At 39.5% G+C, this 21839-nt stretch overlaps 1 protein-coding gene across 3 annotated transcripts in view; it reads right to left on the bottom strand.

The window, feature by feature from the left end:
• The window catches only part of MARCHF1 (membrane associated ring-CH-type finger 1), an 814327-nt gene that overhangs the window by 54120 nt on the left and 738368 nt on the right, over positions 1-21839 (bottom strand). For all 3 annotated transcript variants that reach the window (XM_041738448.1, XM_041738446.1, XM_041738447.1), the window contains one exon: positions 110-290. In XM_041738448.1, coding sequence (XP_041594382.1) covers positions 110-290 — 181 coding nt within the window. The remainder of the gene's footprint in view (positions 1-109; positions 291-21839) is intronic.

Raw genomic sequence — 21839 nt, 5'->3', positions numbered from 1 at the left:
CCCCCAGAGAGAAGCACCCACCGAATGCGACCGGGGAAAGAAACAGGTGTGCACAAGGTGCGTGCAGGCGCTCTCCTGCAGCTCAGACCGGCTCCTGCGGATACCCTACCTTCCGGAGGGGTTTGAGCTTCGTCTCCATGATGAAGTCATACTTGCAGAGCTCGCAGCAGCGTGTGTCTGAGCTCTTGATCCACTGGTGGAGGCAGGACTGGTGGACAAAGCGCAGGGTGCCTGTGCAGCGACAGGGGGTGATGAGAGGGCTCTCCTCGTCTCCTTCGCAGTGACAGATCCTGGGGAGGACACAGCGGGCAGGATGAGAGCTCCGGGAGGGCATTTCCCACCTGGGGTCCCTCCCTCGCTCGCCCTAGGCTGCGTTACAGCTGCACCTGACCTGGGGGAGCGTGGCGTGCCACTGCAGCTTGATCTAGAACTGAGTCCGGGCTCCGTGCAGCTCCTTCCACCTGCTGCTTACACCCCTGCTACTGGGCCTGAGATACCAGGGCCTGGGGCTGCGCCACCATCTCACCCTTCGCGAAGGCCGTGGCCCAGCTGCCAGCCCTAGCCCCCGCCTGGTCTATGCTTGTGCGTCCACAAGCATGAGCTTCATTTCATAAAGAAAAGCTGCAGTTTACCAGCCTTGGAAGGAATGTTGGGGTCTGATCACTTTATTGTTTTATTGTTATGACAGTTCTATAGAAGCGCGGTGTAGAGGTGTGGAGTCTGGTGCCCATGGTATCCGACCAACGTAGAGGAATTCTGAAAAATTTAACATGTTACCAAAGGATAATGTGAATGTTGAAAATTTCAGGTTGGAAATATTACAAAGAGGGGCGCCTGGGGGCTCAGTGGTTGGGCGTCTGCCTTTGGCTCAGGGTGTGACCCTGGGGTCCCAGGATCGAGTCACCTGGGGGGGACCCCGCAGGGAGCCTGTTTCTCCCTCTGCCTGGGTCTCTGCCTCTCTCCGGGTCTCTGAGGAATAATAAAATCTCAAAAAAAAGGGAAATATTACAAAGATTTTCCTAGGAACATGTACACATATTTGGTCACAATGAATGGCCTAAACTGTCAATAATTATCATTGTTTAAAAGTTAGGAAAAAAAAGTTACAAAAATAATTGATTTCATAAAGTTCGAGTACGGTAAACTCTATTGTTTTAAAATGTTAATTAATATGTCTTCTGAGGAATTCAGAGTTCACCTTTATTGAATTGGTATGAATTTGAATGTCATAGATTCACAGTCTATGAAATCTTCATTATTCTCGTCTATAGATTTTTGGAAAGAATTTGCTTTCCTCATTAAATGAGATAAGCTTCTCATACCTAAAGATCTTGAATTCAGATCTTAGCAATTCTATAATTCTTGTGATTTACCCAGCCTATTAGAAATTAGTACATTTGATTAGAAATATTTTTTGTAATCTTTAAAAAATATAAATGGCATATATCAAAAAAATCTATAAATTTACTCTTTCAAGTTGAGCTGCAGCAGCAGCAGCAGCCTTGAAGAATGTTAGAATTGCTGCTCTTTCTTTTTAGATCTATATGCCCTACCCTCCAGGAGCATGGGTTTTAAAGAATGGATTTTTGGGATCCCCGGGTGGCTCAGCGGTTCAGCGTCTGCCTTTGGCTCAGGGTGTGATCCTGGAGTCCCAGGATCAAATCCCGTGTCGGGCTCCCTGCATGGAGCCTGCTTCTCCCTCTGCCTGTGTCTCTGCCTCTCTCCCTCTGTGTCTCTCAGGAATAAATAATTCAAATCTTTAAAAAAAAATAAAGAATGGAGTTTTAAAACATATTTATGTATCTTAGCTGTCTCCTGAGAGGAAATGAAATGGTTGCTCTAATTGTCAGCGCAGTAAGATACAGGAATTGAAACCAAGCCCTTCCCTAACCTCAAAATAAAGAAGTATGACACAGTACCCTAGTATTTTGAATCTCTTTTTCTTAATTAAAAATAGTCTAATAAAAAAAGAGCACTGACTTCTAAAGTCCTTAGGGTGGGAGTGATGAGATGAGAGCATAGGGAAGTTCAAAATCAGTCCTCCCTCCTCCCTGGACTGAGGTAGGAAGTAGTAGTGTTAGATGTAGCACCACAGAGAAAAGGCTGACCTGGTGGGAGAAACTAAAAATTATCCAAGAGCCTATAGGAAGGCCCGGAATATCTCTCTTGCCAAGTGTGCTGGTCCTAGGAATCGGGGCGAGGTGTACTTTGCATCGTACTTAGTGCCAATGGAGTATTGGTTTCATGATAGGTGTTCAGTAGATGTTTGTTGAGTAAAAGAATTGCTTCATCAACAAACTATAACTTAGTATAAGAGGAACCAGTGAGAACAAATCTGGGTTCCTATAGCTTCAGTTGATTGTAATATTTTTTGGAGCCAGGGAAACCTAACGAATTATATAGCATGAGAAGTTGATATTTCTTCTCTCCTTGACCCTCTTATCTCTCTGCCCCTACACAAAGATACTCTTTTTAGATTAGGAGTCAGCAAACAACGTGCAGTTCTTCCTGCTGCATGATTTTGTAAACAGCGCTTTATGGAATCACACCCCCACACATTTATTCATGTATTGTTGAGAGCTGAGTTTGCACCGTAACTGCAGACTTGAGAGTTGCCGCAAAGATCATCTGGTCACAAAGACCAACATATTTACTACCTGCCTCTTCACAGGAAACATTTGCTTACTCTTGCCTTAAATGTCGCGATTCTGGGCGCCCGGGTGGCTCAGTCAGTTAAGTGTCAGACTCTGGGTTTCAGCTGGGGACACGGGATTGGCCCCGCCTCTGACTCCTGAGCTCAGCGGGGAGTCTGCTTGTGATTCTCCTTCTCCCCCTGGCCCCCCCCATGTGAGTATGCGTGCACACACCTCTCTCTCTCAAATAAATCAACAAATCTTTAAAAAACGGTGATTCTGGGTTAAAGTGAATATCTGAACATTCCCAACAAAAATAAAGCAAAGTTTACAAAATACATCACCCCAACATCTGCAGGTAACAAAAAGTTGAAGTAAAGGTTACACAGAGAAGCCCACAATAAAAACAAAAGGCCTCCCTGGCCTGGCATTGAGACCTGCAGATCCATGAACGGTCTACAGGGAGAGGCCCAACATTTCTCATTTGAACAAGAAAAAGTTGCAATTAATGCCATATGATAATTTATTACTAAAAAAAAGATCACGTCAAATGCTGCACAGCTGCCAAGATGATTCCGAGGCTTTGATTTTTTTTATTTTACTGACATGAAAAAAGTAATTTATTCATAAGTAGATTTAAACAAAGACCTTGCTGATTACTGAGTTCAACCTGACCTGAACAGTTTACTGATTATAGTCCAACTTCCTATGTCTTACAGATTCATTTTCTTAAAATTTCTGCAGAAACTGTTACCTGAAGCACCACCAACAATTTCATTTCTTCATAAAATTAAGGTTATTCCCCAAAGGGAAAAATCAGAAGCTGAGTTCGTTATCATTCCCATTTCACAAGATCTATTTTTACATGATTTTAGCATTTTGATTTTTTTCTAAATCACCCAACTCAACTTGGACCCCGAGGCTGTTTCAAATCATGTGGAGATTGTTCTAAAGGAACTTAAGAGCTAAATATCAACTTCGAATATCTCCTAGAAATTAAAAAATAATGTGATGATGCCATTAGGAAAAGAATTAAACGCTTCTTAAGCTGATATATTTCACACTGACCACAATTGCTAAATTATAAACTAAAACACAGTAATAAAAACATAGACACGCTTTTTCTAACAGAATAATTGTGTAGAGAAAATAATTTTAATAATAAAATTGCATGGTAAAATAGTCATAATTTTGATGCATTTTTACCTTATGGGAAATTGAGGCTTGGGCAATGAGTGATTGTATAAAACTACTGGTGATTGACATTGCTGTCACCTACTGACAAGAATAAGCTGAATTTACAAATTTTATTGGCATTTTACCCTTTTAAATGGGTGCTTACAGTCCAATCAGTATGTATATATTGAGACTTTTACCATTTATGACTTGAATAAACTTCTACTTCCATGTAACTTTTTAGCTTTCTGTGAAAAGCAGACCACCAAATAGTATTAAGCAAATTAAATTCTGAAGTTGTCTGTGTGTGTGTGTGTGTGTGTACGTGTACGTGTGCGTGTGCACTTAAAGTCCCTTCCTTAACGTTTGAGTTTTAAGAAAAGTAGGTTTTTGTTGGGTTTTGTTTGGGTCTTATGTACCTTAAAATGACCTCCACTGCTTCCCACCCCCTCCCTGGTGGAGGCTTCTTGGCTCTGGTAGGATATATTTTTTTCTATATAAGTTTTTAAAAAATAATTTATCACTAAAAATAAGTCTTTGTGAGGGTCATAGTGATTATGTAATTTGGGGATTTTTTTCATTCATTGATTCATTCATTCATTCCCATTTTCTTAGTCCTTGCTATATGCAAAGGAAATCAGACAACAGCATCAGCATGTGAGGTGGATTGAGAAGGAGAGAACAGAATCTGGAGGCAGGTACCCCATTTGGACTATTTTGATCATCCAGACATTATGAATTTAAAACAATATTGTGACACTGGAGAGGAGACTGGAGACCCTCAACCTGAAGAATGCGTAGAGATGTCCAGAACCTTGCTTGGTTTTCATGTTAGCTGTGGCAACAAAGCCCATTTATGATATGTAACACCTAAAGGCAGTCGTCCCTGTAGTTGTCAGACAGACTCTTAACTCTCTTTCCCCATATTCCATGCCATTTCCCCCCTTTTTCTTTTCTTTTCTTTTCTTGCTTGCTTTTTTCTTTCTGTAGGCTCTGTGCCCAATTTGGGGCTTGAACTCACAATCTTGAGATCAATAGTTGCAAGCTCTACTGACTGACCCATCCAGGGACCTCCCTTCATTTTTTTTTTCCCTTTTCTCTTGGCAAGTCTTTCTGATCTATCTCTCCTTGTTCCTGCCTACATTTTTCTTCATACCCCTCTCCAATTAAATAATCCTTAAGCAAAATAATTATGGATACAGCTATATTTGTAATGGCTTAATTTGGATGTTAATCTTTACTCAGAACGAATTCTCCTGCTGCAGAGTTGGGCATTCATTCTTAGAATCCACTTTACTGAAAAGGCTAAAAATGATTAGAACCCATGTGGTCCACATGGAGGCCATATTGAAAGGTCTTTTTTTTTTTTCATATTGAAAGGTCTTAAGCAGTGGATGAGGAGCTAAAGGTCAAGTAAATGAATGAACAGATATAAAATTCTCTCTTCTTGAAAAATAGAGCTTAGCAGTGAGAGAATAGCAGATTAGATGAAATTTTATTTTTAATTCTCATTTTGTTTTTAACAGGGAAAACCTGGACTTGTTCATAAGCAGAACCAAAGGTGCCACAGAGAGGCGAATTTAAGAAAAAATAGGCTAGAGAATGCCCCACTGTTAAAAGAAGTTTCTTGAGAAGTCCCCATTTGGAAATGGGGAAAGGAACTATAGCAGAAGAATGTCTTTGGACAAGTGGAAGAAAACATGGGGAAGGTCAACAGATGCCTTTTCCTGTGAGCAAGATGTAGAGGGAAAAGGGTAAGTAAAGGAGACAGAGGAGTTGCAGTAGCTTGGTCTGGGTTGGGGGGGGGTGTCTTCCTGTCTTCCGTTATCTAGCAGAGTGTGTGTGTGCTCAACAGATGGCAGGGAGCATGGGGTTACGGTGCTGGAGAGGTTGTGAGTAATTAGGAAAAGCCACTTGGAGAAGGTGATGGGAAATGATCTGAGCATGAATAGGAGAACCATGGAGCGGTGGTGAGGTCCCCGGTGAGATGAGACTGCACACACCTAGGTGGCCGCTGTCAACACTGCCTTGATCAGCAGCGCTCAGCAGTCGGAGAGCAAGCCTACAGCTGTAGCACGACCGAACGTGTCCTGAGATCACCAAGTCAGAGATGGGAAGGACAGAGGAGTGAAGGATTCTGATGCATCAGCGAACACAGTGGGAAGACAGTTGGTCATAAGGTCTACACTCTGAGCCAGGGGGCGAGTGACGCCATCCTGTGGTTAGTGTGTCCTGGGGAAAGGGTGAGTTCGAGAGACTGGAAGTTACAACAACCGTGAAGAACTCATGTTGAAAGTGGGATGAAATGGGACCAAGATTGTCTATATGTCATATCCCTCATGGGTGAATTCATATCCTTTCTGTTGTATTTTTTCCCCACATTGTCACAGAAAATTTTTTAAAAATATTTTATTTATTTATTTGAGAGAAAGAGAGAGAGAGAGCAGAAGGGAGGGGCAGAGAGAGATGCACACTCCCTGCTGAGCAGAGAGCCCCACAGGGGGCTAGATCCCAGGACTCTGGGCAGTCACGTAACTGACTGAGCCACCCTGGGGCCCCATCACAGAAAAAAAAAATTAAAAATATGAAGTTACTTGGTGTTTGAGATTCACAAACAAATCAAATCCTGGCTCACATGCTTGCTTTCTGCTCCAGTAAACTGGAGAGGTTCTCAGTTTACTCACGTGTAGATGAAGTTAAAAATACCTCTTAGAGTGTCATGAGGATTAAAGGACATTAAAGAGTGCAGTACCTGGCACGTTATAGGCAATCAAATATTTATTAATTGTGTCGTGGGACTATGGGATACTACTGCCGTGACTACTGATTTTGTTTACCTGTGCCATTGCTTTCACTGTACTGGGACTAATTGGTTTTAATGGCTACTTTGGTAAACTGGTTAGAGCCCATGCTTGTGAGGCTGAGGTCAGGGATTCCGACTCTGTACAGGTGAGTTAGCTACCGACACCAGTCATCACAGACATGTCTCGAGGAAAGCTAGGTGAGGGAATATATTTAGGTCTGTCTATTGAGTGGCCTCAGATAAGTTTTCAGACAGTTGCTTTTCTCATCTTTGAAATGTTACATGGCTATTGTAAGGCTCGAATACGATATATGAGAAAATATTACAAAATGTAAACACTACCCTAAGGTAGGCATTAGGCCAACATATATGTGATCATCACTAAAATCAACAAAATTGCTGCTACATGATGGATGCAATGCATTGGATGTTTTTATAAAAGCAACTCAAATGTTCATACCTGCATTTCAGTTTGTAGGACTCTGTCATTTTTCACCTAAAAGAACTGTGATGTCAGAGAGATCTACCTCACTCCTACGATTAGTTTTCTGCTAAGCTACCAACCCTTCTTGAGACAGTCAAGTCTGAAAACGTTTTCTAGTTCATTTTTCCTAATTTTTTTTTGTATTGTTGGCCAACTCCTCCTTCTTGAACCTTTTCCCTTTGCGGCTTCTGTGACTACTAGCCCATAAAGTTGGGAAAAGTGGAATTAAAAGGGCATATAAGATGATTGTAGGGATCAAACAGTGGCTCCTTATGGAGCCCAGACCAAAGATGTTAGGATTCTGGAGGCTGGAAAGGTGAGAAATGATAGGTGAGATGAAAGTATGATATGATTTGGTGGGTGAGACCTCACGGTAAGAGATGACAGGGAAAGAATATAGAATTCAACAGAGGCAAATTCATGGCTAAGTCTCTTCTATGAATTCAAAATTATAGGACAAAGGGACACCTTTTAAAATATGGGTATAGGATGTTAACTAGACTTACTGTGATCATTTCACAATATATAAAGATATCAAATCATTGTTGTACACCTGAAACTAATATACGCCAATTATAAAAATAAAAAATAAAATACGAGTGCAGTAATTTTGGGACAAATACAGAGAACTACTAACTACCATACTTAACATTTTGGAGGGGGGAAAAAAAGCAAGGAAGGGGAAATTACATGACAGCTGCATTTAGATATGTGAAAAACCATTGTGTGAAATAGGAGCTGGTTTTGTTCTATTCCACAACGAGATCCAATGAGTAGAAGTTAAAGGAAATAAATTTCCCTAACACACACACACACACACACACACACACACACACACACACACACACCCCAGAGCTTTCCAGAGATGGAATGGGTTACCCCAAGACAGTGCAAATTTCCCATCATTGAAAGTACTCAGCTGTAAGTAGGGTATTTGTATGGCAGGCGTAGTATAAAAGGAGCTTATGCAAGGGTAACTAAGTAAGGTGACCTCAAATTTCTTTTCTAATGTTGCAATTCTGTTATTTTTTTCTTTCCCACAGATGGATTTCTACCCCTTTCCTCCTGCCACTATTTCTTTGTCATCATTTCCCCTCTGCTTGTCTTGGGGGTTTTGTACTTCAATTTCCAGCATTACTCCTAGACTTGTGGTTTTAAAACACTCATCTCCAAAACCAACCGCTGCCTCTCTAATTGCAAGGAGCTTCAGCTAGTTCTCTAACGCTGGTCATGAGGTATCCCCAGTAGGACACTTAATCCCTCCGACATCTCACCATCTCTCAAACTAGCTTTTCTTTCCAAAGATGCCATTTCAGAAGTATCCCATTCTCAGCTTGCCTTTGTCTTGGAATGTCCATATTCTCTAGACTCAGTGTTTTCCATATCTTCTCTCTTTTCCTCCTCACTGCCACCTCCTAGCAGTTTTGAATGATCAACAGACACATGAACTGTCTTTAAGACTTTGCTCTTTTCAGATCACTCTCAAAACATACAGTTATTCAGATCTTAAACTACTGTCGCTCTTCAAGAACTCTATCAGGAATCAAATAACATCCAAATTACTTCACCTGGTTGTCCTATGACCTTCCATAATGTGTATTTACCTTACCTCTCCTGCTGTATTTCCTGCTAATTCCCGACATACGGGTATAGTAGCATGGTGCACGATCTAGCACCTGATAAACAGTGAGTTTTGCCACAGGTAAGTTCCTGCCATGCCAACATCTTGATTCCTGTCGGCCTGGAGGCTACGTAAAGGATACTGGGTGTATTGTCCATCGGCCCTTGTTGATTCAAAATGTTACCATGTTCTGCATGTGCCACGATGTGAAAAATGTTAGGGAACACTGGTGTGGTTGTGAAAAGTGCAATCAGCGTTAGATACAAGGTTCTGCCTCTGTCTATGTCAGTTAAAGTACTTGATCTCTTGTGTTTTCAAGTTCTTAATCAATAAAGTAGGAAGATAGCAGTGTCTACACTTCATAGGATTATTAAGATTAAATTAAGTGCTCAATTTAAATAGTATTTTTCAATCAATATTGAGATGGTTATCTCCTCAGCCTATTGCACTCTGGGAATATCTGCCTCTGGGAATTTCCTCAAATACGACCTCATACCTGCGATAGTCTCCCTCTGGATCATACCTCATCTAAATTGAAGCTATTCTAAGACCCATACCCTTAAAGAAACAGCCTCTGGATCTTCTTTCCTTACAATGCTCCCAACATTTCTTGGGGTTTCATTGCTCTTAAATCCTATATTACACAGATCTGGTCTTTGTTGTTAATTATTTCACCTATGCAGGCTCTGCTATTATGACCTAGAAAAATTGTTGTTTATTAATTTGGGGGGGCAGGATTTTCTTTGTACAGCATGACGCTAAGAGTAGTTTAAGTGAAAAGAGTGTTAAAAAGTCAGGGTAAAGATGGCTAATTACTGGACCAGAAAGGCCTGGGAATGCTATTATTTAAACATGAATGGAGCTCAAAGAGATCAAAAGACATGGCTTAGTGAGATGATTTGGCAATTCTCAGAACTTGTTACCCAGTACCAGTGCTTTGTTTATGTTTCGGGAAAAATTCACTTATAATGAAAGTGAGAAGTGTATGATCCTTACTTATACGACGCATTCTTTAATTTGCATTTGAGGAACTAAACTGAGGCGAACCAATTTTATATCCTATCAGAGCACCAGAGGAAGTCAGGCAAGTAGAAAGGAGAAGTAACTCTTACTTAATAAGTAGAGAAGAGGGACAGCATTTAATTATTCTCACTAACAGATGTTTCCACCAACTCTTATACTCTTATTGATATAGAATCAGCATACACTTTTGGAATTAAAAAAAAAACCTTATAAGTCCAATTTCTAAAGTGAAGCAACAAGCTACCGTTCAGCCTGAGATTAAGAACGTCTTGAAAACACTAATTAAAAATACACTTATGACCTAAGAATAAAAATATTCTACGGAGCTAATACAATTTCTGTAATCATAAGACTGGTCATTCTGAATCTGGTGGACAGTCTTCCTGACATCTACAGATGAGTGACAGTTCTTCACACACAAGTGGTTTTTTAAAGTGTTTTGTATTCTGAAAGGAATATTTTCAACTCAGAAAAACCTTGGTACATAGCACGACTTCCTGAGTTTAATTTCACACCCTAATTTGTCATCACCGACTTGCTCAAAACCTCAGACCATCTGCACAGAGCTGTAGGGAATGATCAACAACAAAGACAGTGACATAGCAATGTCCCTGGCTCCTGACTTGATCCTGGAGCTGGTACGAAGTTGCAGCTCATCAGCCACATTTTCTTCCCACCAGATATCACACTGATGCAAAAGAGTGGAGAAAGATAATGATCACCTTGCTGAGCCAATCATGGAAGCAGGGAGGCCAGTTCTTATTTGAATTTATATTTGAATTTATAGATAGTTTGGTTGTGTGAGCTGCAATGGATTGGGAAGATTCCTTTTATTTTTATTTATTTTTATTTTTTTGGTGGGGGGTGCGGAGAGAGAGAGAGAGAGAGAGAGAGAATGAATGAGTGGAGGAGGGGCAGAGAGAGAAACAGATTCCTGGCCAAGCAGGGAGGCAGACTAGGACTCCATCCAGGGGCTCTGTGATCATGACCCGAGCCAAAGACAGATGCCCAACTGATGGAGCCACCCAGGTGCCCTAGGAGGATCCCATTTGAATTGTTCTTCCTGCGGCTGTCATCACCTCTGCTCATGGTTTGATCCTATTGATACCAGGAATTTTAACCCTGATTGGGTTCAAGGATTCTCACAAGGACTCCTCTGTCCTGTATAACCTAGAGATTTAGTCTCATAGCAGGCTAGGTCCTCTTTGAGGACTTTCTGGGATGTTTCCATGGGTTCTTGGAGTATGTCAGAGACCACCCCCCACCGCCACCCCCACCCGCACCCCATGTACTGGAGCGTAGAGTCCCACGAGTCAGCCCTCAAGTGTATCCAACAACAGAGCAGATCTCTCTCAGCAATCTTAGGGTCACTCAAGCTGTCCAAGTCCTCCAAGTCAGGAGAGACCTAAGGGTGGATTCTGTCCTTCGGGATAATTCCTCTCCTGTTAACCACCACTTTGCTGCCCTGTCCTTACTCTGCTGGTGAGCTCAGAGTATAACCTACTTCTGGATAAAGGAACTGATTTTCTCCAGCAGTATTTATCTTTCCAGATCCTATGTTATAATTTTGGTGACATACAGGTGAATAAATACATCATGAATGTTGAATGAGTGACCCGATGAACAATTTTCTCCACGTTCTCACACATGTCACAGGCATTCATTTTATATCAGCCTTGAGATCTTTTTGGATTGATTGTAAGACTGATAAAATTAAACTAGAGATACTTCTAAGCAGATATTCTTAAAGTTATCAGCCGTGTGGATTGCCTGGAGGGACAGGAACAACTAAAGGACAGATAATATGTACTTATTTGCTTTCTGTGTAGATATAACCAAAGAAATATATTTGGTCAGACACAAAGTAGAGGTTTTGCACAGACATAATAACGGGAGTACCAGAAAAATCATTGTAACTTTTTAGACTTTTTCTTTTCTGCATGTGGCAGAGATTCTTTTTTTTTAATTTATTTTTTTAATAATAAATTTATTTTATATTGGTGTTCAATTTGCCAACATACAGAATAACACCCAGTGCTCATCCCGTCAAGTGCCCCCCTCAGTGCCCGTCACCCATTCACCCTACCCCCTGCCCTCCTCCCCTTCTACCACCCCTAGTTCGTTTCCCAGAGTTAGCAGAGATTCTTAATTCAAATTGATTTTGTGATAGTGCTCCTTTGCAACTGCTAAGTCTCTGAATCCTCATAGCCTCACTCTCAACCATGACTTCCTTCCGTTTTTTGGTCCACTCATTAATCTTATCTGGCTGAGCATTACATCAAAGGAATTCTCAAGCTGCCATGGATAATTGACAGAGCAGGTAATTTATTTACAGATAACCAAGAATGCATCGCATGAATTAGAAATATGCTTCTGCATATGAATTCTTCTAAACTGGCAAGTGAGTGTGTTTGCGCAATACTGCTGTTTTATGGCAGCTCCAGCCCCTCTGAATGAAGAATGAGTCAGACTTTATTCATTTATTCACTTCATTCTTCATTTTTAATCATCTCAACAAATAGTTTGTTGTCTATGCACCATGTGAGAGGTTACAGAAGGTGCTGTGATAAAAACAGAGATGAGTAAGTCTCAGTTTTTGCCCTTCGTGGACCTTATTCTCTGCCAGTTTACACATTGGATAATGGCACAAGTGGCTAGAGTGCAAGTTACAATGATGTGTGCCATATCCAGTGCTATTGTGTGCAAGGGAGGGCAAGGTATGTACAGATTAGGGGTGGGGGGGGTCAGAGTCCAGCGGAAGGTGTAGTATAGCTGGTATTGGAGTGTGGGGAGAATTTTGGCAGATGCATAAAAATAGGTTAGGAGGAAATATGTCCAAATCTAGCCAGGTAATTAAGTTTAAATTAGAATAGTTTTCTCTGTTTTTAATTTTCTTTACAATAATCACAACTATTATAGCATCACTAAAGACACATGAGAATAACAAACATGACAAGGTTGGATAGGATCGTAGGGAGACGTCACGCTGAGAACTAAAGCAAGATTTCGGAGAGCCTAAAGTGCATTTCCTTCATCCAGTGCCAACATCAACAACTACACACACAGAGGCACACACATAAAAAGCCTTAAGTGTACTCAGCTGGAGTGGAAACTCACTAAAAAATGTGAGTAAGAAAGTAAGATTATTGGCTGTGTCACCTCAGAGATCTGAAAGAAAAAGAAGGGAATATGGTAATAGTCAAAATCAGTAGTAAGCACAGGAGCCAGAGTAATAGTTGGGAGAATGGAAAGAGAGAACACGAGATGCTGTATAAGCCAAGTTGGAGAAACTTGACCGACCTAAGGGAGGTGGGGATGAGCTGTGGGACAACGGCAGTAACGGACACACTCACTGACTTCAGGGCTTTAATTAAAGCTTCTCCGTACAGATGCTCAAGATCAACCTATCAATCTTTAGGGCCTCTGAGCATTTGTTTGTCACTACAGGTACCACTTAGAAGCCATCATGTTTGTTATTTAATTTTTAACTTAAGTTACATTGTATGGGACGGTCATTCTGAAAAACAGAAAGAAGTAGTTTCACACTTTCCCATATATTCTATGATCTTGGATTAGAGATATTTCGATGAATAATAATACTTGAAGGACATTTTTCCAAATAGCAGTAGAATTGCCAATAACAAAAAATTATTTCAAATAGTAATTGTATTTGCAATATAGTTTTCCACCTAGCAGTAGAATGACAAATAGATAATTAATGATGTGGTTCCTTACTTCCTGTCTCTAATTCATATTTTCCTTGTGCGTAATATGTCCAGAAGGGTTCTCATACCACTTCATTGTTCCAAACATTTGCTTCTCAATCATAGAACAGAAAGCACAATTTTGTGGACCCAAATTAAGATCCACATGCTTAATCAGTTAAGCATCTGATTTCAGCTCAGGTCATGATCCCAGTCCTAGGATAGAGCCCCACGTCAGGGTCTCTACTCAGTGGGAGCCTGCTTCTCCCTCTCCCTCTGCCTACTGCTCCCCCTGCTTGTGCTCACTCTGTCAAATAAATAAATAAAATCTAAAAAAAATATAAAGTGATTTATAAAAATAAATCATAAAATTTTTATTTATTCAGAATCTTGACAGGTTTTCCAGTTAGACAAGGGAGCAGCAAGCAGAAGGAGAGGGAGAAGCAGGCTCCCCATTGAATGGGGAGCCAGATGCTGGGCTCGATTCCAGGCCCCTGCAAGCATGATCTGAGCCAAGGCAGATACTTAACCTACTGAGCCACTCAGGTGTCCCCCAAAATAATTTTTTTCCGAAATTTATGTGTATGAACTTTATACCTTGTCATTAACAGAAATAACTGAAAACATAGTATAATCCTATTAAAATTATATGCATAAAAATAGGTTAGAAGGAAATATATCCAAATCTAGCAATTATCTAGCCAGGTAATTAAGTTTAAATTAGAATAGTTTTCTCTGTTATTAATTTTCGTTACAGTAACCGCAACTACTATAGCATCACTAAAAGACATATGAGAATAAACAAAAATTCCAAAGATTTAAGAATAATTTTCCAATTCTACTTCACTTGCTTTTTCTCATTCTTTAGTAAGTTAACCAATCCATGGATGCTGGATAGGCTTAAACATTTGAACAATTCAGAAAAGTGCTACGTCTTATTATCAGTACACGTGAATCGCTTTCCTGCTGTCTTCACATCCAGCTTCAGGAGCAGGCCTCTTCCCCCACTTTGTCTTGTAAAAAGCTTAAAAATCTCATTAAGGCTTTTATTTTTAATTCCAGTGTGGTTAACATACAGTGTTATATTAGTTTCAGGTGTGCAACATAGTGATTCCTCAACACTCCTGTGCGTCACTCAGCGCTCATCGTGGTAAGTGTTTCCTTAACCTCCCTCACCATTTCACTCATCCGCCCATCCAACCTCCCCTCTGGCGACCATCAGTTTGTTCTCTACAGTGAAGAGTCTGTTTCTTGGTTTGTCTCTTTCCAGGAGCAGCCCTTGTAACATTTTGGTTATGTAGTAACCAAAGGATTTGCACTTACTGTCATTTTACTGTAATGAAAATACAAACTTGCAGGTGTTAACCCTGTCACTGAACATCTGCTGCCTCTACCCAATGCACTTATTCATTGGAAGGACAGAAAGTGCTAAGAATAGTTTGTCCCCCACCTCCACCCCACACATATATGCCAACACCATGGATATCTTGTATTATCGAAATTCTAAGTGTATAAAAGATGATACTTCACATGGCTAGAGTAGACATCTATGATCTACACAAGCGTGTGTATTCACACATTCCATTCTGGGATATGATGGTTCCGCTTCAGTTCCTACAGCTGAAGAGGTCTCTCCTCCTTATCATCAGCATTTTCACCTCCCTGGTTGTGGCTGTGTTCGCATGTGGATGTGTTTCAATTTTTCTCAGTACTCATCACTGTCCATTGAGTCTTCCTCAGTGCTTGGCTTTCATTTTGCATTCCTGTAATTTCATCGCCTTTTGATCTTCCTTCTTTTTGAACAGCAATTTTCACTATGAAATAATCTAACTGATAAATTGATATCATTTTTCCTCCGCACTCAGTATAAATGAATTTCATTAATTATGTACACCAGATGCAATCATTTCGCATCCCCCCCTCCCTCTTTGCCTTTTCAAATGTCTGTGAAGCAGCTGTCTTTATTTGGAGACAAAAACAATACAAAAAAAGCTAAATGGATGACTTTATGCATGAAGCTTGATGAAAGGTATAGTAGAACTTTCTTCATGCATGAACTATGAAAGTGAAAAATGCAATTGCAAAAATGCAAGTGCAACAGTAAAAACCTCAAGTATGATGTTCCACTAAACATGATGTGAGATAAATAAAATAAAGAGTATATAGCTGTCATGACTAACTCCCAGTTTATTTTGGTTTTTGATGATTTATGGCTGATATATAACATGAAACAACAGTAACATTCCTCTGCTTTCTTGATATTGATGGAAATGGTATCATTTTTTTCTTTGATGCATAGAGCATGAAAGAAGGTAAAATTTTGGGCTTAATATTTTAAAAACCTCTTGACGGTTACTGTAAGGAAAGTTGCTTTTTTATTTTTAAATTATATTTTAATTTTCAAACAGTTATAATGTGGCTATTCTCCAAAGAAGTACATACTGAAGGGACCCTGGGTGCCTCAGTCAGTTAAGCATCTGACTCTTGATTTCAGCTCAGGGCATGATCTCAGGGCCGCAAGATCGAGCCCCATGCTGTGTTCTATGCTGGGAATGGAGTCTGCATAAGATTCTCTTTCTCAAAAAAAAAAATTAGTGAGCCACAGATATTGCTGATTTCTGTACTTGATCCCTTAAGGGCATTTGACAAAAAGTAAAGAAATGAAATAGTTCCAAATGGAGCCAAAATAGCCCATCTACATTATTCAGCATCTCACTAATGATAAACATATTGACAATCTGCATGCAAACTCACCACTGGCAAAGGCATGAAGAGGCTACAAAACCTAAACACATTTGTGAGCCTTACTTTTTCACAGAGTGGAATTTGGGCTGAGACATCTCCCAAGGGATGCTGAAGGATATGGTGTGAGGTCAGGTGGGAAATGGATACCAATGCTCTTTCAACCGGGTGGCATCAACCTATGGTTACACTTGGTCACAGTAGCTCAGTGTTTGGGAAGGTGTGTGGAGGCTCTTAAGCAAATTTCAGATAATTTTATCTCAAACTGTTCTCTACTACATTGTATGTAGATCATGCAAAATGATAGAAAATATGTAAGTCATGACTTTTATGTTACATCTTTGTATTTCTTATAAAGCCAATAGGCTTTTGCAATAGCACATTTTATTTAAGACTAAAATGAAAACGAAACAGACCAAAATAAAACCAAGCATGATATAATCTTAAAAAATCATTCTTGCAAGAATGTTCAAGTTATTATATGTCATGGGAAATTAATTCCCTCTGGTTACACCAGCGAGAATTGATCTTGAGCTATTTATCAAGAAAAAAGTGCAGGCTGCCAGTGGATACAGATATTTGCTTCTATGACATTTCTTTTCCCATAAATACTGGCTGTCTTAGAGTTTTGGAGTTTGCAGAAGCCATCCTTTTAAGCACTTATCCTAACACAGCTCTTCAGTTGTATGGATAGGACGTTAACCCTGTCCTGTGCCAGCACTCGGTCATTAAAGGAAGCGGCCTTCCACGAAACATGTTCATTATTACCTGGGGCATCATCCACTAAATTGAAATGTTCTCATTATGACTATGATAGAAATTTTGCTTAGTCATTCCTCATTACGAATAGAAGATGTGTCTCATCTGAAACATGTTTCAGGTTTCACGTGACACATGTTCCTGGCTTCAAGTGAAACATGTTCCTGGTTTCACATGAAACCTGTTCCTTTGCTTTGGCCACTGTGCTATGAAAATTAAATTTTTTTTTTTATTATTTATTTTTGATAGTCATACAGAGAGAGAGAGAGAGGCAGAGACACAGGCAGAGGGAGAAGCAGGCTCCATGCACCGGGAGCCTGACGTGGGATTCGATCCCGGGTCTCCAGGATCGCGCCCTGGGCCAAAGGCAGGCGCCAAACCGCTGCGCCACCCAGGGATCCCTGAAAATTAAATTTGTAGTAAATTTCCATATAAGCATTTTTGCAGATGTAGTATTCTTCTACCCTTATTTTTGTGTGTCCTGATTTTTCTTAATTTTCTAGGTTATCCTTTTGGAGTGTGTGTGTACATTCATGCGCATGTGTAAATGTGTATAGACACACATATATATGTGTACATTTACATATACGCACACATATATCTATATATATACAGTATGTCAAGTCATTGAAGAAAGAAATAGAAAATCATCAAACATAAATCATCTGCTCTATTTATGTTGGGCGTTGCTTTCCCTCATGTACATACGTGCACCAGGCTCCGTTTCCTCATACTCCCTAACTCCCTGTATTTACCCATTGCAACATAAACACCCTGTATTACAATTGCCTGTTTTCTCATCTGTAGCTTCTACTTCAGCGGTGGTCAAATGTTAGCATGCGTCGGACTCTCACAGAGGGCCAGTTAAACTAGACAGCCGGGACTTGCTCCCAGTTTCCGGTTCAACAGGGTTGAATCTGGGTTGGGATCCAATAATTTGCATTTTAACAAGTTCCCTTGTGATTTTCGTGCTGCTGGTGCACAGACTATACTCTGAGAACCATGGATTTAATAGTTTGTTAGTTTGCTTTTCGTACAGTATCATTTGGAAGTGAACTGCAATTAGATGAGAAATTTGAGGTTTGATCCAAAATGAAAGCTGTAAAAAGCCACTACATCTTCTGTTTCCACCAATCAACTTGAGTCAGGTTTGAGAACCACTATCCCAAATGGTTTTAGGAGCTGAAAAGAAAGAATCTGTACCAGTTGTTCACCCCCAGGCTTCATTTTAGTGTTTCCAGGTTATAGAAGTGCTGCCAAGTGGACCTCCTGCCCAAAGCATGGTTCTTGCAATATGTGTATCTTCTGGGCATCGATCTGTTCACTTGAGATTAGGCTAACAAATCAGTGATTCTCAGGCCCTGTCCGCTCATTAAAATAATCTGGGATGCTTTTAGAAACGTGCTGTGTTGAGACATCACTTCCCCGAGGATCTGGATGGGGTCCTTGCAGGAACATTTTGTTGTTGTTGTTTTTTTAAGCTTCCCTGGTGAGTCTAATATGCAGCCCGGATCGAGAACCACTGGGTGAAGTGATCTCTCTGGGTTTTTCTAGTTCCAACTGATAGAATTTTGAGGCTTTCAAATGTTGATTGGAATCAAGACTCCTCTAATGCATGGAACACTCTGGCAGTGCCTATGACTTCTATTTCATTCTAGTTACTTATTTTTCTTCCTTTATTTCCTCCAGTGTTACTATCTCAGAGTATGGCAAAACATTTTAATTTGACTGTGCCCTCTGAGAGTTGTGAGCTAGCTCAGATCAAAATACCTTTAAAATCAAGACATCAGAATTTACTAAGGTTGGGCTCAGAGGGGCCAGATAAGAACAAAGGGGTACAAGGAAGGCAGAAAATAGGAAGGTTTCATGATCACTTGTTAGATCACCATGAAGGAAAGAAGAAAGTTTGCAGCATAATATCTAAAGTAAAATCCAGCTTTAAGAAGCTTTCCAAACACAGGATCTCCTGTATTATGGCATCTTCAGTTCTGCATAAACCTGGAAGGGAGTTAAGGGGAACTAACAGACCCCTCCAGTCCCCCTTGTATCCAACAGAGGAGGCAAGGAGAACATCAGGCTGAGTTTAAGGCTGTCAGAGCGCTATGAACAAAAGATGACTCACCCAGGCTGCTCCAGGGGCATTTTAATGTCTGAACCCAGTTAGTGGTGTTTAAATTTGCCTATGTCTGAGGATGACTGCAGAAGATCTGAAATGAATGTGTAACTACTCTGCAATGGTTATAAGGAAGATGAGAACCTAAACATGGTAATTGGAAATGGAGGAAATGTTCACACTATAAATAAATTCTCAGATATAAATTATGATTTGGTAGCAACAAGCACTGTACCCAGTATTCATCGGTTTATATATAGTGTTCATTTTCTGTTTGCATATATATATATGTGTGTGTGTTTATATATGTGTAAAAATGAATTTGTATAAGTGAGAGAAGACAGAGGGTGCTATTCTTTTTCTTCTTCTTTTCTTTTTTTTTTTTTTTGACACAGAGAAGAAATTTCACATCGCCAGACAGATATAAGTTCATTAAAGAAAGTACATAGTTCAAAATAATTGTAATCCCGAACACATATTGTTCTTAAATTAAGAAGAAGATAAATTCTACCTAATTGGTATTTTTTCTTATTCAGTATTTTGCACTTTGGTATAATTGAGTATTTGACAAACTTAGAAATGAACAAACAAGAGATAAATGTAGTATAGTTTAAACAGCTTTATAATATGTAAATACTGATTTACATGTCTGAAGGAGCACCATATGTCTGTTTTTGCCTGAAGTTTCCTGAGGTTGGAAAATGCCTAAATATCTTCAAATCTACTTGAAGATGGTTTTATAGGTAGAGAAATGCCCATTTTTTTCTCGTTTTTCCTCTCTAAAAGCACAAGTTGTTAAATAATTGGTGTACAGAATACATGCTATTTCCAAAAATCAGAGTGACCTATTTACCTAAATTAGAAGAATATTAATCAACCCACTTGGTTTTTGATAATCTATTAGTCAAGGCAATCAGTATTATTGATGACATTGTCATTCTACTCCTGGACAGATTATCCCCCAAATCGAGAACAATGAAGACAAAAAGTCTTGCTAAGAACAAGGCATGTCTTTGGAAGATATACGTTTAAAAAAAGCTATAAAATGCCATTTTTGTAAGCCTTTCAAGTTATTTTCTCATAAATGTCGTGTGTGTATAACTATCAGTGCCTTAGTTCCTCACATTTGTTCATTGAAAATATAAATTACTTGGATAAATGCTGAGAGACTATGTGAAATCACACTATACACTGATAACATTAGAATGTGGTGCTAGTTAAGATTTTCTTTGTTGGAGAGCCCTTTACTCCATAGGATAAAGAGCATAGTGTATAATCTGAACTTTTGCTGAGGACTGCAATAAACGTAATTATTCATTTCAAAGAAAGAAATTAGGTCTACAACACTATCATATTAGCAATGCATATATTTGCAATACACAGTCATTTTTCTCATTTTTCGATCACATAGACAAAGAGAGAGCCATTTTATCTTTTCCAAGTTTGACGCCTCCCAGTAGAGAGAAAGCAAGACTTGAAAGTGAGACCCTGTGACTCTACGTTGAGTAATCCCAACTAATTCACCCGTGACAGGTTACCAACGGTGTTCATATCCATATTTCCTACCAACTCAGCTGTTATTAAAATGAACAGGAGAAAGATGATTATTACTGCCTATAATACTCAACAAAACAAAGGCAAAGCCTAAGGAAAAGAATAAATTTATGAACTTTCTTAAGAGCCTGTCACCTCTTGGAAATAAATGATTCTTATTAGGAGACCTCTCTCACCTGAATACTGAAAACTCTGCACAGCTAATCTTTTGCTCACGGAATGGACTTTGACAATAGAATATCAGTCTCATCTTTGTACAGAAAAAGTAACAGAAGGAATTAGCAGAATACCATAAAAAATTTTTTAAAAATCCATTACTGAGTGGATATAAATCTAGGACTAATAGGTAGAAAATAGAAAGACACAGGCCTAGAAAGGATGTTTTCACAATTAGAGATATTAAAAAGAGACTGTCCCAGGAAACTGAATGTCCAAGGGAGAGAAAGATGATGGTGTGTGCTGATGTTCCAAGGGTCTTCAAAGACCAGACTGGAGAGTGAACTAGATGATCTAGGAATCTACGAACCCAGTCTTCCCAATGCTGTAATACTTATCTAAAATGTTAAGGTAAAAAGAAGTATTTTTTTTCCCTCTAAATAAATAGGGAGAGCAAACCTACTAACTGAAATGTTATTTTACTTTAAAAATCTTATTTGTAGAGCATATTATCTCAGTTTTTAAATTTCAAATATATCTAGAGATATATGGAGAAACATATATAAAGCTGTGCTAAGTGTGAAATCTAGATGTTTCACGATGCCACTCCCTTAGGTCCAAGTTCAATTGTCTTCTTTATGACGTACTGCAGAACTAAGTTACGCTTCCTACCATCTGTGGCCACATGAACTCATACTTATGGACCTCAACAGGACTTCTAACAATGCTTTTCCACCTTGCTGTGCTTAGCACTGCCACACTTAGCAAAAATATAAGGGGTACCCAGTTAAATTTGAATTTCAGATAAACAATAAATACTTTTTTAGTATGTGTATGTCCCACTGAAAAATTATTTGTTGTGATCTGAAATTCTACCCAGATTTCTAAATCAGAAACTTGAAATCAGATACATATGTAAAAGTTCTCGTCAAATCCTGTTTGATTTGTTTACTTTCATAATACTTTAAAAATCCATCTAACTCTTTTTTTTTAACTACTATTTTAAAAAAAGATTTATTTATTTATTTCAGTGAGAGAAAGAGTGCATGAGTGCAGGAGAGCAGGAAGGTG

Source organism: Vulpes lagopus, chromosome 23 (assembly GCF_018345385.1).
Source record: "Vulpes lagopus strain Blue_001 chromosome 23, ASM1834538v1, whole genome shotgun sequence".
Lineage (NCBI taxonomy): Eukaryota > Metazoa > Chordata > Mammalia > Carnivora > Canidae > Vulpes > Vulpes lagopus.
This window is presented reverse-complemented; position numbering and strand designations above follow the sequence as displayed.